The 18,666-nt window shown below is 40.1% G+C and overlaps 1 protein-coding gene across 5 annotated transcripts in view; it reads left to right on the forward strand.

Annotated features, from left to right (window-relative positions):
• Window positions 1–12,959, forward strand: part of R3HDM1 (R3H domain containing 1) — a 61,242-nt gene extending 48,283 nt beyond the window's left edge. For all 5 annotated transcript variants that reach the window (XM_081344397.1, XM_081344399.1, XM_081344400.1 and 2 more), the window contains 5 exons: window positions 2,665–2,834; window positions 3,401–3,551; window positions 4,622–4,701; window positions 6,939–7,023; window positions 11,551–12,959. In XM_081344397.1, coding sequence (XP_081200523.1) covers window positions 2,665–2,834; window positions 3,401–3,551; window positions 4,622–4,701; window positions 6,939–7,023; window positions 11,551–11,921 — 857 coding nt within the window. In that variant the 3' untranslated portion in view covers window positions 11,922–12,959. The remainder of the gene's footprint in view (window positions 1–2,664; window positions 2,835–3,400; window positions 3,552–4,621; window positions 4,702–6,938; window positions 7,024–11,550) is intronic.
• The last annotated feature ends 5,707 nt before the right edge of the window (window positions 12,960–18,666 follow it).

Genomic DNA, 18,666 nt, shown 5'->3' on the forward strand with positions numbered 1-18,666 from the left:
AATATACATATATACGTGTTAACACAGCAGGATCCAACAAACCACAATTACAGCAGGAAACTGAAGAGAAGAGAACACAGTAGCAGAGCCTTCCTTTTATACAAAGGCTCTTAAAGGGACACAGACCGTGCTGAGTCATTCCCATCATTACATCGTACATCTCACATTATACAAGCTGGTTAGTTGTTAAATTATTTGGTAACATCACTTTGAGGCATACAAAATAAAACACAGGATAATGATAAATGAGGAAATGACTGTTTATTGGCTTTAAATACTATACGCATGGACTTGTCTTAAAATTCGCTTAAAACAGTACACGGTACAAAAGTTTCACATCTGTTCCTGCATACTAAAAAAACAACAACAACATTTTGCAAGTGTCAGGGAGCGGGGGACCATAGACAGCTTTTGGGATAAAAGGTTTTTTGGAGGGGCCAGAGAGAAGAGAGCTTGAAAACATTTTTCCAAAGCAAAAGGTGGGTGGAATGGCCATCTACTACTACACTGATAGTATCCGGAAAAAAGCAAGAGCGGGTGATTCAATATTAGATGAGCTAAAACCTGACTACAGCCTGAAGGCACTAACTGTGAAGCTAAAGCTTAAATACTTAGGACAATCCAAAAGCAAGAGCTTCAAGACCTCAGAGAGCTCTTTCAATCTAGGTGTGATAATATCACACTTCCAACAACAACAGAGCAAATCAAACTAAACATCTGAAGATTCAATAAAGACAGATTTCTCCCAGATCCTCCCTAACAATAACATAACAGAGTTGGAAGGGACCTTGGAGGTCTTCTAGTCCAACCCCCTGCTCAAGCAGGAGATCCTATACCAGTCCAGACAACTGCTGTAGTCATTTATAGCTGATCTGGTGCACCTGATTCTAAGTTTAGGGATTTGAGGTAGTGATAAATGTAGCTGTATGTATGCATAATTTGCATTTAGTCCCAAGGGACGAAAAAAGTAGTACGGTACATGATATTTGTTATATTTATCCCTTTCATTAATTATATTAATGAAATGAAGATCATATATCTGTGGGATAAAAAGTTAAACATTTCAAAGGAGTATATGTTTTCGTATGACCATATTTAATAATTAGTATATTTTAATATACTCATCCCAGCTTCTGCCAACCTAGCAGTTCGAAAGCACGTAAAAATGCAAATAGAAAAATAGGGACCACTACGGTGGGAAGGTAACAGCGTTCCGTGCACCTTTGGCGTCTAGTCATGCCGGCCACATGACCATGGAGACGTCCTTGGACAAGCGCTGGCTCTTCGGCTTTGAAACAGAGATGAGCACCGGCCCCTAGAGTAGGAAACGACTAGCACGCATGTGCATGGGAACCTTTACCTTTTTTATAGAAAACTTGAATAAAATTACCCATCATTTGGACTCTATAATAATTGAATTCTTGCATAATTAACTTGGCCACTTTTTAAAAAATTATTGTATGAGAATCCCAAAAACAGATTTTTAAATTAACTTTTAATTTAATTAAATAAGCAGATAGAAGTGTTTGAGTTCCAGCAGTGGTAATTCTTTTGAGCTATCTTTTCAGCTGTTCAGTTTTGTAAACCAATTTTTCAAGTGCCTGTGTGTGTGTGTGTGTGTGTGTGTGTGTGTGTGTGAGAGAGAGAGAGAGAGAGAGAGAGAGAGAGAGAGAGAGAGAGAGAGAGAGAGAGAGAGAGAGAGAGAGAGAGAGAACAGGGTTGGGGGGAGGGAATCAGTTAAAAGTTGCCTTGTCTTCCTCCACCTCTGATTAACAAAGTCACGATAAAGTGGAGTCCTACAAGTCTCCCATAGCAGAAGGCCCAAAGTATTGGGCTATATTTAGTATTATTTGCATTCACAAGAGCTCAAACACTTCTCCCAATTGGGAAGCCTTCTGTTCTTAAGTTTGTTAACTCATAACAGCATCAATTTTTTTTAAAAGTACTCAAATTGGGCAAGAATTCAATTATCATAGACTCTAAACAATGGGCAAGTTTTCTACAGCGGATAGTTAAAATATACCAATCATTAAATTTATTCATATGAAAACACATAACCCTTGAAATGTTTGACTTTTTGATCACACAGATATTTGTTCTTCATTTCAACAATATAGTTAATAAAGGGAGGAAGAACATAAATATCATGTACTGTACTATTTACATTTGGTAGTCCATTGGGAAATTTAAATAACGCAAATTATGAATGTGAAAAAAGTAAGGATACCCCTACATTTATCACTACCTCAAATCCCTAAACTTAGAATCAGGTGCACCAGATCAGCTGCAAATGAGTACAGCATTTTTCTGGACTGGTATGGGATCTCCTGCTGGAGCAGGGGGTTAGACTAGATTCTAGAAGACTTCCAAGGTCCTTCCAACTCTGTTTATTCAGAACTGCTTTCACCCTGCCACCCCATTGCCCCCAACTTTCCTTCAAAGTCCCTCCAATACTCTAAAGCAAACTGTTTGTCTGCAGGCAAACACAGTTAGATGGAACCACAGGAATTAGAATCAAAAAGCTCTTAACTGCAAGTCTGACATTGACAGAGCATTGTGCAAGGCCTTGATTGATAACATCAACCTAAAGATAAATTTGCTTAGGTTTTTCAGAATGGCAAAGGAGAAATACTAACATCTCTTCTTTCCAATCTTGTTTTGTAGCAGTAGCACCACCACCCAGTGGAGGAATGGTAATGATGCAGCTCAATATTCCCAATAATCCTCAGCCTCGGCCCCATTCCCCTCCTCAGTGGAAGCAGAATAAATATTATTGCGATCATCAAAGAGGGCAGAAATCAACAGAGTTTGGTTCATTGGAGAGTTGCCCACAGGTATAACTTATCCTGTGTTTGGAAAACCTAGATATTTTCAGGAAGGGAAACATCCCTTTTACAAGGGTGTTTGAATGTTTGTTATCTAGACTGGATTTTTAGATATTGAAGGATGGATGGAATTCAAATTCAAGTAGGAAATTTGCTCTGGTTTTGGATCTGGGAAGGGCTGAGTTTTCTGTAATTCAAATGCCATCCCGCACCCCAAGATATATTAAGAAAGTCATCAAAGTCTAAAGTCCAGTACTATAAGAAAATTAACAGAAGGTTACATTGACTGAGATTAGAAGATTAATAGAGGTCTAGAGTATGGATCCTTCTACATGGTATCCAAGAATGTGTAGAAATAGAGTGTTTTTCTGTTCACATCACTTATGTTGATGTTATGCCTCTTAATTATAGGAAAGGAGAATCAGCCTTTCAAGAAATTGCTAAGTGTGAGAGTTCAACAGGGTTACACATCACAGAATCATTTGTATTTAAATTAGATAGCTGAGTGTATTAAAGGCATGTTTTTTCCCATGTTCTGACAAAATTGTGTATTCTTGCTCTCATTAAATTAACAGCTACAACATAGTCCACAAATAGGTAGCCCTGCCACATCTCCAGCCCAGTCACCGGCACCAACTCAGCTGTCAAACATGAAGAACATCCGTCCCACTTTAACACCTCTCCCTCTTGTACCCCCATTCTCACGACATTTCGTTCCAGGACAAGGTAAGAATTCCCATTTCCTAAATACTGAATTATGCATTATTATGGCTTTTAAAATTAGGATGTTGCATTTTGTTTCTTTCAAAAAAAAAAGTTTTGCTTTCCCGTTCAACCGCTAAGTAAGGACACACAGCTTGCTTCAATTTATTTGCTAGCAATGTGGGATTTATGAATTTTGGATAATAATGTTGTGTCACAGAGATTTTTAATTGTCTTACCATGAGGGTCAAATCGAGCTGTGTGTGTAACCTTTGCCTCCACACTTTTGGGGCTCTTCGCATCCTCACTGATCATTGGGCAGACTTCAGTGGGTTATTGTAGTTTTCTTGAAGTCTTCATTGTCAGGCAAAAGTAACCAGACCGACACCTGTAAGGTTTAAGCTTGCCACTTTATTATATCCTGCGCATTGTACAGGAATTTTCCCCGACTAGCAGCCTTTGGCTGAGAACAGATAGATGAGGGTCTATGGAGCTTAAGGGGAATCAGTTCCGGACCTCTTGCAAGTGCGCCAAGGACTTGAGCCTCATTCTTTGCTTGAGGTCTCTCCCCTTGCCTGGCTTGGTCTTTCTCAACCTCATTTGATCAGGTCTTTATTAATATACTCGGCTAACTTTGATTAACTTTGACTTCCTAAAAGAGAGTTTACAATATTTGGAGCTGGCAATCCCAATTACAAGGTTTTGCATCTCTATCACATTCTTTTGGGTCATGTCTTTTTTTTTTTTTTTGCATATGAAGGCATCTTTGTAGCCTACGTGTTACGACGTAATCACTATACAATTATATATTTTATTTTACTTAGCCCACTCTGCCCTGTGATCCCAGACCAAATTAAACTCCTTTACCTCATCATGTGCAGTACCTCACCGGGCTGCAATGCAGGGTTGGGTTTTTTGTTTTGTTTTGTTTTGTTTTAAGATGAAATGTTCCCTGAATAAAAGATTTCTGCAAAATTTTGCTAAAAATCTTTAAGAATACAAAATGCTCTTTAATTTTTCAGTTACCTGTTCTTAACATATAATAGCATTGGTATTTGAATTTTAAATTACCTTGTTTCTGTGTATTTCTTCAGGAGATGCCAGATATCCTCTACTTGGCCAGCCTTTGCAGTACAATCCTTCTCTGCCACATGGGCACATAGCAGGTCCACAGGTACGAAAAAGGGCTTTCTTTACAGTAGGCTACCAAACAGAATATAACAAAATGTTGTCATTGTTCAGCCGCTAAGTCATGTCCGACTTTTTGTGATACCATGGACCATAGCATACCAGGCCCTCCAGCCCTCCACTGTGTCCTAGAGTTAGTCCAAATTCATGTTCATTGCATCCGTGACACTATCTAACCATCTCATCATCTGCCGTCCCCTTCTCCTTTTGCCTTCCGTCTTTCCCAACATCAGGGTCTTTTCCAAGGAGTCCTCTCTTCTCCTTTGGTGGTCAAAATATGTGAGCTCCAGCTTCAGTATTGGTCCTCCCAAAGAACAGTCAGGGTTGATTTCCATTAGGATTGACTGATTTGATCTCCTTGCAGTCTAAGGGACTCTCAAGAGTCTTCTCCAACACCACTAGCATAAAATACCTGTCAGAAAACATGATGAAAACTCTTAATCCCATAACACATGGACAGACACAACCGCAGTTTCAACCAGTAGATTATTAGCATTTTAAGCCAAGCCAAATGCCCAAATACTAGGGAATTCCTGGAATTTTGGCAGTCGGACAAATCAGCCATCAAAACACACACACAGATAAACCACATTTACAATCCATTCAGAAGAGATGATTAAAAAAAGACCAGAACTACTCCTTTCCAGCTGCCAACATTCAGATAAACAGAGATCAACACTAGACAAATGGTCAGGTGGAAAACAATACTCTAATCAGGGAACCCAAAGAGGAAACTATTCTGCCATCAAAACTAGTAGGGCAAGTAACTATATGTAGTCCTCAAATTACAACAGTTCATTTGGTGACCGTTCAAAGTTACAACAGTACTGAAAAAAGTGACTTATGACCGTTTTTCACATTTACGACTCTTGAAGCATCCCATGGTCACATGATCAAAATCCAGATGTTTGGCAACTGACTCATGACAATTGCAGTGTCCCAGGGTCACATGATGGCTTTTTGCGACCTCTGACGAGCAGTCAGTGGAGAAGCCAGATTCATTTAACAACCGGGTTACTAACTTAACAACTGCAATGATTCACTTAATAACTGTGGTAAGAAAGGTCGTAAAATGGGGCAAAACTCACTTAAAGTCTCACTTAACAACAGAAATTTTGAATTCAATTGTGGTCGTAAGTCAAGGACTACCTGCTATATAAACACAGAGCAATCCCTACAATCACCCACATTGATTATGTTACCTAGTTAGGTAATGAAACGTGCAGGCAAACAACTAAGCTCAGAGATCACCAAGGTCTTCCGGGTGAGGTTCAAGGTGCTGGTATTGACCTACAAAGCCCTACATGGCATGGGTCCGGAATACCTTGGGGAGCACCTGCGGCCGGCATCAACTTCCCTCCGCCCAATACGCTCCCACAGAGAGGGTCTCCTCAGGGTGCCAGCGGCCAAAGAATGCCGACTGGTGGCCCCCAGGGGGAGGGCGTTCTCTGTGGGCGCGCCGGATTTATGGAACCATCTTCCGGTTGAGCTTCGGATGGCGCCTGACCTTCGCTCCTTCCGGCGCGATCTAAAGACGTATCTTTTTGAACAAGCTGGCCTGGCCTGATGGGAGGGGGTTGGGTTTTTATTACTTTTAAATGCGTTTTAATCTATCTAAGAGTTCTGGGCACTTGTTTAATCTTTTTTAATTTTTGTATTCTGTTTTTTAATATGTATTGCCCTGTTCACCGCCCTGAGTCCTTCGGGAGAAGGGCGGTATACAAATAAAATTAATTAATTAATCATAGATTAGCACTTATTTGTAAATCTGAATGTATGTGCCTTAAAAAAAACCTCTGTCAAATAGCTGCTTCCCTGAGTCAGAAATTACTAATTACATTGCAATGAATAAATGATTTGTTATTTATCTTCCACCTTTCTGTCAATAGGACTTTGAAGGCAGGTAACAATAACAAATAAAACATACCTTAAAATAGTTAACACTTAAAATATGAAACAGTTAAAAGCATGGCACTGTTTCGTGAATTCAAGTTACAGTGTGCTAGATGTCTTTCCAAGAAGCTGTAATATGTTATTTAAATGGCTCCATTAAGATTGATCATGTGGCCATCTTCATTTTTTGTGGTTGGAAAATACGTATGTGGGAAGTAGAAGAAATATCATTCCTGGTCAATTTTTTGTGTACATGTATCTGAATTCTCTATCTCTCTCTCTTTCTCTCTTTCTGTAACCCCCATATCCATCACCCCACTCCTATTTTAGTGTCAACCAGGAAACAGACATGGAAATAGAGGAAGAAAACCAGCTAAAAAGGCTGTTTCAGCTGATCTTGGTGCGGGAGAACCAGGCATGTAACTCATTGTCTGGTATTACTTTGTGATGCAACTTTTGCAACTGTTGAAGTATATTATGCCTTTCTTTTTATGCTGCTCTGTAGGAATAATGGAGATGAATACAGATTATGTTAGTAGTTCTTAACCTGCATGCTTCCAGCCCAAAATGAATTGACATGCACGTTAGGGTGGGTCATGAGGGTAATATTAAGAAATTGAAATTTTATTTGGCACAAGCATGATGATCCCCAGATGTGTGATTGATTGAATTTAGTTGATTTGACAGTCTACGCTCCCTGAACAGGAGGGGGCAAGTTTGACCTTAAGTGATTAGGTATGCTTTCTATATTTTCTCATAGTGTTTGAGAGTCATCCCCTTCTCTCACCAGCTTCTACTTCTCACTCTATACCTTCCTTTTCACGCTGACTTGCAATGGTCTTTCTTGGGCAATTCTGCTGCATCAGTTGGTGTGCTCAATTGCTTATTATGTACTGTGTGAACAGTCTGCAACAGGGCACGACTTAAGGCCCTTCAAATATATAACCAGGTTTTGAAACCTCCTATAAAATCAAGTATTAATTTAATATAATAAATAGGCCACTGTGTTTTATACCAGTTGGAGTTTCCAAATGGTCTTCGAGGGAATGTCATGTAGACGTCGAACACAGTGGCAGAGAGAACTTTGCTCTGGGACATTCCATATAAGGCCACCCACAGACTCAACCTCTCATTGTATGATTGACTGGACCTGTCTATTTGGAAAGCAGTAGAAACCTCATAGAACAATGCCCCCCATTCCCAGCCCTTACAGGTGGTTCAGAAGACTGCTGTAATCAACAGTATCAAAAGCTGTCAAGAGGAATAGCAGGAAAAGGATAGTTGCATTCTCACCATCCATGCCTTTCTGTATGTCATTAGGAAGCAAGACCAAGGTGGCTTCATTGCATATCCCAGCTTGACCGACAGGAGTTCAGATAAAATAATCCACTTCTTCCAGAGTCCTCTACAGTTGCCACTTTATTGAAGTTACTGAACTGCCAGCTTCTTCACAATTTGCCTCCAAAGATGAGGTTGAATATTAGGCAGTGGTTGTCCAATATTGTTGGATCCAGATCAGATTTTTTGAAGAGAGGATGGACCTCTTTTAAGGGAACTGAATCTCCCTCTTTTTTATATAAGTTTTGTTAATTTTTTTAAAATTACAATCTTTAGAGCTTAGTAAACAACATGTCTGGGTTTATATATTTAACATTAACTTCAATATAAATCTATTCAGTACTGCACAATTCCTTGATCCTCCTTTCTTCCCATATTTTTTCATTTCTCCCTCATTAGACAATTACAATTTTTGGTACTATTGATATAGACATCTTCATCATATTTTACAAATATTGTACAAATAACAATAATATCAATTCATAAGTCAATAAATATCCTGTTTTTTGTGCTCTTATTAAAGTTTGATTTCCCATCAGTAAAGTATCTGTCACTTAAGATTTTCTTAATATTATTTACATTTATATAGCTAAAAAATTTTATTCATACCAATTCTCTTATTTTCAAATTTCCCATATCAAAAGAAGAACAAAAAAATTCTATTTTAATTCTAAAATGTATTTTCCATTATAAAAATCTAGTTATATCTAAGGGTCATCCACTTTTAATCATATTCAAACAGATATATTAAACAGATAGAGCCCCCTCTGATAGATCAAATCCTCTGTTTTTTAAATCTAACTCTCTTTTTTTCTTTGCCAAGTAGCTTTCCAGGCCAAGTCAATCAAATCGCCCAAAAATTTTCTTTCTATTTTTGTGAAAGCTGCTTGGCATGAGGAAGACAATTTAGGTAGAATATTTTTGGTGGGGGAATTCCACCCATCCACATTCCCTAAACATTTCGCCTTCCCGTTCTATGTTCCATTTTCTAGAATCTTCCTTGTCATCAACTGTATTTTGGAGAAAGGACTAAGGGGTCTTTTGTATTTTCATTGTTATAGGTAGGTCTTGCAGTATTTTATTTGTATATGGCAGCCCGTATTTCCCTTCTCCTATCTTCTCCATCTCTAGGTCCATTTCTTCTGCTTCATCCTCTGGTTTCTGGTTTATTTGTTCATACTTTGTAGTTGTTATCTGGAAACTTTCCAGTTGTAGCTTCAATTTGGCGATTTGGTCATTTATATAAACTAGGACTAGGTTGTTTTTAGTCTCATTATGGTTTCTTTTTATGTCCTTTTTGGGTGCAACAATTGTTTGATGAATTAGCTGTAGCATGGAGAATATTTCCTTCTGCAAGGTATTTGGTTTTTTTTCTTAAGGCATCATTCCTAGAAATCCTCTAGTGTCACCAGTATCAGTAAGAGTGGAACAAAGTTTCCTCTAGTTTTCTAGTCTATATGTAGCCTTTATAATCCAGTCCTAATGGCAGTATTTTATAGTAATCCTTTGTCTCAAGTATCCTGAAAATTATCAGTCAGGCAAGGTTGTAGTCCACAATGTTCCAAGTGTTCAAAATAGACAACCTCTCTGCAGCCAGACGTATTCAAAAGTCAAACTTTTCTTTCTTTCCCAATAGCTCTTGAGATTAAAAGTCCAAGCTCAGTAGGTATTTATAGTCCAAGAAGGTCAGGATGATAAATATGCCAAATATTTTCCTTTATTGCCAGCTGTTATCCCTTCAGCTGAAAGTCACCAAGCAGCCAAGGGGCTAGTTATAGTGCTATACTCAAACCCACCACTAGATGTCATCCAAAGTCCATTTTCCACTCTTAAAACAAAGGACTGATTTCTTATATTTCACCTCAATTATTTTTTTTCCAAAAACAAAATCTTAACAATTATCTCAGTTCTCAAATTTATCAAAACTGTAGCTTTGTATAGCTTTCACTTCAGTATTGTGTATTTCTGTCCCCCATAAAAAAAATTAAAATGCCACTTCCATTCATATCTGGAGGTTTTTAGCTTTTTGGGAGTCTTTCCCAGGAAATTCAGTTGTAAAATAGTAAAGAAGGGATCAGTATTCTCACCCAGTTCCAAACTGTTTACGATGTGCTAATTGAAGCTTTTGTCTGGTTGTCAGCAGCTAATGGCCGGCCGAAGAGATGTGGCCAGTCTTTCCCGCTGGTTTAGAGGGCTTTCCTTGGATCAAACGGAAAGACCACTGTCTCCGTAATCAACAAGGCACCCCTCCTTCTTCATCACCTGTTCGGGGCTACTTTAGGCTTTTTTCAGGGCCCCCAGCAGGGCAAAATCTGGCGCGGAAGGCAGAGCCCTTCCTTCCTGTGTCCATCTTACTGTGACGCAAAACCGGACGTCTGGAATCTCCCTCTAAGAGGCATTTATTTCAGCTTGTACCCAACTCCCAGTTCTTTCCAATGCTGTTTAAATCTGGCAGGGAGAAAAAAAGGATCAAATTCACAAGTCCACTTCCTGGAGACTCAACCCCTCTGTTCCACCCAACCAGCTTCCAACAAAATGCAAATGCAAGCTGTTTCATCTGTGAAATGATTGGCCAGATGATCATATTCCATACTTGGTGGATCCTCTTGGTCATCTGTAGGTCTGTGCTACTCTAAATTGCACAGCTGGCTGACATTATGCAGCTGAAATAAGGATGAGAAGTACTCCCCTTGAATAGGCTCAGATTTTAAGCTCTACTTGTATCTGCTCATACTCACTTATTTGCATCAGAGTTGATCCAGGCATCCATTCACCCACTTCATTTTCTGAAACTCGCTGGTAAACTAAGGAAAAGGGCCACTCAAGAGCCATCTTGTCAGGGCCTGGGTCACCTCCATTATCCAAAGGCTAACAAGATGCCTGCAGAACCACTTTCTAGATAGCTGGAAAATCCCGTGTCGCTCAGGAACCCTCTGGATCCATCGGGGGCCTGTACATAACCTTTATGTAGTAATACTGTGCATGTTTACAGCCACATCTGGAACATGTATGTAAAATCTTTTTTTTCCCTTTATAATTGAGGTATTGTAGACCGATCACTCTTTAAACCATCCCTTTGTGGCAGTTAAGAATTTAGCCATTTCAATAGAGTGGATGCTGGGAGTATATTTCAGTTTAGTTCCTGCCATTAGAGAAAAGGCTAAGTAGCTGTTTCTTCTGGAATCTTTCCTCAAGAAATGGCCGTTGTTATAACAATGACAGCAACAAAAAAAAGACTCAGCAAAACATGTTTTTAAAATTCTAGTTCCTTTAATAGTCCTTTAATGCTTAATGTTGAACTTTAAGAAAGATAAAAGACACTGGGTTATATTTCCGTAATTCTTAAAGTATGGCAACACTGATGATTACTCATGACTTTATGCTATAAGCCTCCATCAAATATATTTTAAAGTGGCTATCCCTTGAGTATGGAACCTAATTTGTCTTTTTCAAATCCTGAAATTGGAATAGTGATAGGTTGAGGACAAATCCAATATTTTATTGCCAGGCAATCACAGAGTTTTGTACTTAGGCCACTCTTTAGTAAAAGGACCAATATACGATATCTCCTAACAGTCATTTTAAATCCTGTGTTCTCCTTCAGTTATAGGAAAAGTTTTGGAAATTACTGAACTGCCAGAAGGAATAACTCGTGTCGAAGCTGAAAAATTGTTTGTGGAACTTCTTAAAGTTGGTGCCAAGATTCGATGGCTACGAGACCCTCCATTGGTGCAGGTGCATCAGCCACACCAACACCACCATCGCTACTGTGGGAGTGGAGATAGCAACATAAACACGGAACCCTCCAAACTTAGTGACTTGGCATCCACATATACAGTTCTGGCAACGTTTCCCACCATGTCTGCAGCCCAAAATGCGTTGAAGAAACAAAGTAACTCACTGAACAAGTTTAGGTTGAGAACAAGCAAGAAACATTACGACTTTCACATCCTGGAAAGAGCTAGTTCTCAGTAACGGTTACGGCACTGAACATTCAGCCTTTATTACTTCCATGTCCTTATCTCTCTTCTACTTGATTGGCTTGATGTTTATGGTTTTTTTTTTGTTATTGTCTTCATAAAACCCCTTGGATGTCAGACACCAGTAAAGTCTTTTAAGAATTAAACTCAGTGATCCCGGAGAAGATGCAGGGGAAAAAATTAAGCAAAATCATCAACTTACAAAACACAGCTGTGATAAGATAAAATGGACAGTCAGCCTTCTGTAATGAATGCTATTAAAGATCCCCTTTTGTAATACTATTGTTTTATATTTCCAAATTCTTGTACCAGATCCAAAGCTTTGTTGTACACCAAACTTTTATTCACAAGAAATAACCATATTCTTACCTACATTTTGTAATCCCATTGTATAAAGCCAGCACGCTTCTCTCCGTTTAAGAGCAGGGAACTGGGATCGGGAAAGAAAGAGAGAAGAGCTTCAAGGGAATTACACTCTTTCTAGCCCAATATGCAAAAGGCAAAGAAATTAGCTGATTTTTTCCCTCCCTTTTTTTCCTCTCCAAGATAACAAGAGTCCTACAGTAACTACTGAAGACCTTCCCTTTCTAGATTTCTTTAGGAAATGTGAATGGTAGCTGCCAATAAATTCTACTTTTGAGCATCTTATTTCTATTCCAACAGAATAAATATGAAAAAGGAACAAAAATGACCACCACCAACAATTTTAACTGGAACCCATTAGTTTTCAGTTAACGGTAAAAAGGTGACTCTCCAAATGGTAAAAAGTTTGCACTTTAATTGTGTTCCCATCAATATGTTTATTTCCTTACTTTTTTTTTACTGTGAGAGTGATCACATTTGATAAGTGCTGGAAACTTCTTAAGTGGTTTAGATATGTTTTTTTTTTCATCATTTGTAGAGGATCACTGGACATCAAACGATTCATTGCACATATAAAGGAGACACCTTTTTCAATTTCTGTATAATTTGCAAGGCTGTACAATGTGTGCTGATGCAAGTTTGGGAAAAAAAATAAATGTTTACAAATATACGTTTTCTGGAGTGCTGTTTTAAAAAAGACTAGTTCAAAACTGGTATCTTGCAAGTTGGAGCCTCACTGTAAAGGGTCAAGTATCTAATGATAGTTTGGTTATAAATGTGAAAGATTTTAATTATTTATTAGTATTTTAACTATTGAGCTGTATCGTACAGGTCCTCATAGGAGAACTTCAGTCTATTCAGAAACAAAAATTGAAGTCTTACAGATGAGTTTAATAAAAATGCGTTATTTTAGACACTGATTGTATTGTTGTAGATATAATGGAAACACATTAGAAACTCAGCTGTAGTTCACTGATTAAGCTACATCCATCATGGGAACTCTGGTACAATCCAAAGGTCGGCAGTTTGGCGGGTCGAATCCCGAGTGCTGCGTAACAGAGGGAGCGCCTGTTACCCGTCCCAGCTTCTGCCAACCTAGCAGTTCGAAAGCACGTAAAAACGCAAGTAGAAAAATAGGGACCACTATGGTGGGAAGGTAACAGTGTTCCGTGCGCCTTTGGCGTCTAGTAATGCCGGCCACATGACCACGGAGACGTCCTCGGACAAGCGTTGGCTCTTCGGCTTTGAAACAGAGATGAGCACCGGCCCCTAGAGTCGGAAACGACCAGCATGCATGTGCGGGGGAACCTTTACCTTTACCTTTCATATACATATCACATTGTGCTACAGCTTGTTTAATAAACTACATTGTGCAGGACCTGCACAGCATGAACTTATTTACAAACTGCAATGGCTAATTCATTTATAGATTTGGCTTAAGGTGTTCTCTCAACTTAGCTATACCTAGTAAGAATCAAGCAAATTTTGTATTGCTCTGGATTTCACACAAGGCTTATGAAGTCTCGTAGAGAATCTTTGCAAGTGAGTATCAGGCCCTTACTTTAGCCAAGATCACATGTATACTTAAATATTCTCTTAATCTATAGTCTATCCTTTAGTTATATTCTACCCTATTTCTATGGAAAACAGGTACATTTCCTTTGAGCCTTGTATGTGGCTTTTAGAAAGATAATTGAAGACATTTCAGCATGAAGCACCTACGGTGATAGAAGATGTCTACAGGAATAAAAAAGGATAGCATAAGAAAGCTGTAAATTACAGGTAGTCCTTGACTTCAACAGTTCATTTAGTGATGGTTCAAAGTTACAACAGCATCGTTACGACCTTTCTAGCATTCTCATGATAATGTGAACAAAATTCAGGTGACTAGCAACTGGCTCATATTTATGACCGCTGCTGTGTCCCAAGGTCATGTCATCACCTTTTGTGACCTGACAAAGTCCATGGGGAAGCCAGATTAACTTAACAACAGGGTTACTAACTTATCAACTGCAGTGATTCACTTAACAACTGAGGCAGGAAAGATCATAAAACGGGGTAAAATTCACTTAAAAAATGTCTCAATTAACAACAGAAATTTTGGACTCAATTGTGGTCTTAAGTCAATGTCTACCTGTACATTGTTATTTCTTGAAAGGATATATGCACGATGTTCTAACCAACCTAAAATTGGGGGTTACTCCACATAACTGGCTCAGGAATTCTGGGAGTTGAAGTCCACGAGCCAAAGTTGCCTACCCCTGGACTATGCCCTGTGAATAAGGTCCATGAGCTCACTTTTATCTTGATTTGGCATGACAGAGTCTTTAGTTTTTAAACTCTGAAGTAAGTTTTAGCACTTGACCTATTTGGGTGTTTGTCAGCTGAATGGAAACTTACTTTCAGAAATGCCAGAGGCTTCAAAAACTTTCCCTGAGTTAACTCACTTCGGAATTAGATTGGAAAAAAAATTAAATGAGAGATTAAAAAGAAGTCATAGTCATGCAATTCTAACAAGTTTTTAGATACTGGAAAGTGGATATTTATGATCTTGGTTACAGTGATTTATAACTAATAATTCTGAAGCAAAAGTACAGGTAGTCCTCGACTTAACAACAGTTCATTAATGACCTTCAAAGTTACAATGGCCCTGAAAAAAGTGACTTATGACCATGCTTCACACTTATGACCGTTGTAGCAGCCCCTTGGTCACATAATCAGAATTCAGAAGCTTGGCTTCTGACTCATATTTATGACAGTTGCAGTGTCCTGGTGTCACCTTTCACAACCTGACAAGCAAAGTCAACGGGGTAACCAGATTCACTTAACAACTGTGGCAAGAAAAGTCGTAAAATGAGGCAAAACTTACTTAACAAATGCTTCACCTAGCAACATAAATTTTGGGCTCAATTGTGGTCGTAAGTCGAGGACTACCTGTACTGCATTCTGTTTTGCATGGGCCAGCCTTGGAAGATCAGTCAAAAATTGCAATTGTTACAGATGGCAACAGTCTGATTTAGTTAGTAGGTGAAAGTCTGTATAAATAGAACAGCAACTTACAGGTACTGCATTAGATACCAATAGTTTTCCAGGTACAATTCAAAATGGTGGTTTTGACTTAAAACTCTAATGCAGCATAGTTCCAGATATCTCCAGGATGACCTCCTTCAAATAGAATGTCCATCCTGTTCACTCAATGCAGGTGAAAATGCAAGAACTGGGGTGGGGGTGGGGGGCTCCAAACTTGGTGGCACTCATAAAAATAGCAATGAAGAGGGCCTTCCGATTCTGGTAGGTTGTTCTTTGGCAAGGGCTATGGTTAGCTGCTCCTGTTGATCTGTAATTTTGCAAACTTTCTGTCTTCGACTGGTACCATGTCTCATAGTTTCATGTTATACTTGGAGGATCTTGTGATCTTAAGCTTTTATATGTAAGTAAACTGCCTTGAGTTATTTTGGAGTGTGGCGATACATAAAATCTGTAATAAATTAATAAACTCTCATCCATACCATAGGTAAAGGTAAAGGTTCCCCCGCACATGCCTGCTAGTCGTTTCCAACTCTAGGGGCTGGTGCTCATCTCCGTTTCAAAGCCGAAGAGCCAGCCTTTGTCCGAGGACGTCTCCGTGGTCATGTGGCCAGCATGACTAAACGCCAAAGGCGCACGGAATGCTGTTACCTTCCCACCGGAGTGGTCCCTATTTTTCTACTTGCATTTTTACGTGCTTTCGAACTGCTAGGTTGGCAGAAGCTGGGACGAGTAACAGGCGCTCACTCTGCTACGCGGCACTCGGGATTCGACCCGCCAAACTGCCGACCTTCTGATCGACAAGCTCAGCATCCTAACCCACTGAGCCACCGCGTCCATACCATAACAATGTATAAAAGTTCATCAAAGTGGGTGCTTTATACACTGACAATATATTAACTTAGAGGAACTCAAATACTGCAACTCTGTGATCCTGGGATGGAATTAGACAATCCTCTAAATAAAATGAATAGTTTAATTAGAGTCAGGATTCAACAAAAAATAAATGTGCCACTTACATTTAATTTTAATCTATATAGCAAAATAAGGGTAAACTGCAATAATGTTTTTATCATGGTTTCATATGTTTTATTTTTGTTTGGCTGTGTGCTTTCAGTGACCACTTTTTCTGACAAATAATAACTGAAATCATGCTTCTCCAGGAGCAAACAGACTTGTGTTGTCAAAAGATACATAACTTTCATCATACTTTCTTGAAGCATTAATGATTGCTAACCTCCAACTCTTCTCCTACCATCTGAAATGCTAGAAAGTTAAAATAATGGATAAAAATATTTAACTTCACTCCTGTGTACACTTCTGATAAACTATTGCATACACACCACACCACCAGAGATAACAGAAACACCGCAATAAATCCTTTTAAGCTTTGCAAGCACAAAGGAAAACCTAGCTGACTTGGTTAGTATTCAGATTGGAGACCGCTCAAGGGGTCTTTATATTAAAATGCAGGAAGACTCATTCCATAATCCCCAGAGAATTATAGTTTTGGTACCATTCTTATTTTCCCCACAATAACAACCCTTGTGAGGTAAGCTGGGCTGACTAACCCAGTCACCCAGCTGGCTTTCATGCCCGAGGCTGGCCCAGAATTCACTGGTCTGGTTTTAACCTTGGTGCCTCAACCACTATTGTGCAACATTGCATAACTTTCTGTGGTACTCCAATTCCGAATACATGGGAAACGAGGTATCGGTGAAATCTGCTAATTTTTTCTTCCAAAAAAAGTGGTCAGAGTGGCTCTAGGACAGGGCTTTTCAACCTTTTCACCCATTATAGAATATGGCAACATCCGACTACCACCAGTCGCCTACCAAGGTGTCAAAAACTTGATGACCCCAAAAAAGGAAAAAAGTGATGAAGTACACGTAGTCCTCAACTTACAACAGTTCACTTAGTGACTGTTCGAAGTTACAATGGCACTGAAAAAAGTGCTTCCCAAGCCACAGCCGAGCAAGACATCTGCCTGCCCGCTGGCGGTGCTCTTCCTCCTGTCCGAGGTTTTCATTGTTGTGAGCATTTCTGTTGAGGATTGGCAACGGGGGTGGGGTGGGGGGTGTTTGGTTTTTATTCCCCCCTCTGCTGTGTGGTTGCAGCAGGTTTTGGTCACTTCACATGACCCTGGGACACTGTGACCATCATAAATATGAATCAGTTGCCAAGCATCTGAATGTAAATCACAAGACCCTGGAGACTTTTATTTTATTTTTTTATTTTTAATCCCATTTATATCCCGCCCTTGTCCGAAGACTCAGGGTGGCTTACAATTTAAGCACAAACCAATGTTGCAACATTCCAGCTGATCGGCGCTTCTTCTGGGCTCAGAAGTACCAGGATCAGTGCCGAGCTCCAGTTGGAGCCTAGCACTTCTGCTGAGCCCTGACAGCCCTGAAGAAGCGCTGATCCTGGCGCTTCAGCTGAGCCCTGACAGCCCTGCAGCTCCAGCCATCTCTCGCTCAGGCTTGTGCGGTGCTGCCACCGGTTCAACTCATTCTCCTCCCCTGCTACCACTTTTCTAGGATGGTTGCGTACCACCTGCCAGGTGCCAATGTACTACAGGTGGTACCCATACCACTGGTTGAAAAGCCCTGCTTTAGGACTCAGGGGCAGGCAACCTTGGCTCTTTTATGATTCATAGACTTCAACTCCCAGAATTCCTGAGCCAGCATGGCTCAGTATGGAAACCTCTCCATTTCTCCTCAGCATGGCTGGCTCAGGAATTCTGGGAGTTGAAGTCCACGAGTCATAAAAGAGCCAAGGTTGTAGGACAGGGGTAGGCAACCTCGGCTTTTATGACTCATGGACTTCAACTCCCAGAATTCCTGAGTCAGCATAGTTGACTCAGGAATTCTGGGAGCTGAAGTCCATGAGTCATAAAAGAGCCGAGGTTGCCTACCCCTGTTGTAGGACATACTAGAACTGCAATAGTCTGTACACGCTTGCCCAATACCATCCTTTTAATTTAATTTTGTTGTTGTTGTTGTTTTAATTCACGCAACACCCTGGACTAACCCAGCACCCTCGCATCCCCGGGCTCTCCTCCGCGCCTTACTCGCTGCTTCTAAACCTCAGCTGGACACTCCTCGGCGCCCAATCAGAGCGCGGCTTTTCCGCGAGGGGAACCTTCCTTCGGGTTCTCCTCGTTCGCCTGCTATTCGTTCCACCCAAGCGCTTTAAAGGCGCGCCTGCGCCCTCGGCGCCGACCGCCTCTTGAGGGAAAGGGAGGGCGGGAAGAAGTAGCGGAGAGTCACCGCCTCCGGAGCGAGGGTGACGTTTGTGACGTGCGTGCGCGCGCCCGTACGAGGCAAACGGATTGCGGGAGGGTCGAG

This window comes from Vipera berus, assembly GCF_964194415.1.
Source record: "Vipera berus genome assembly, chromosome: 1".
NCBI lineage: Eukaryota > Metazoa > Chordata > Lepidosauria > Squamata > Viperidae > Vipera > Vipera berus.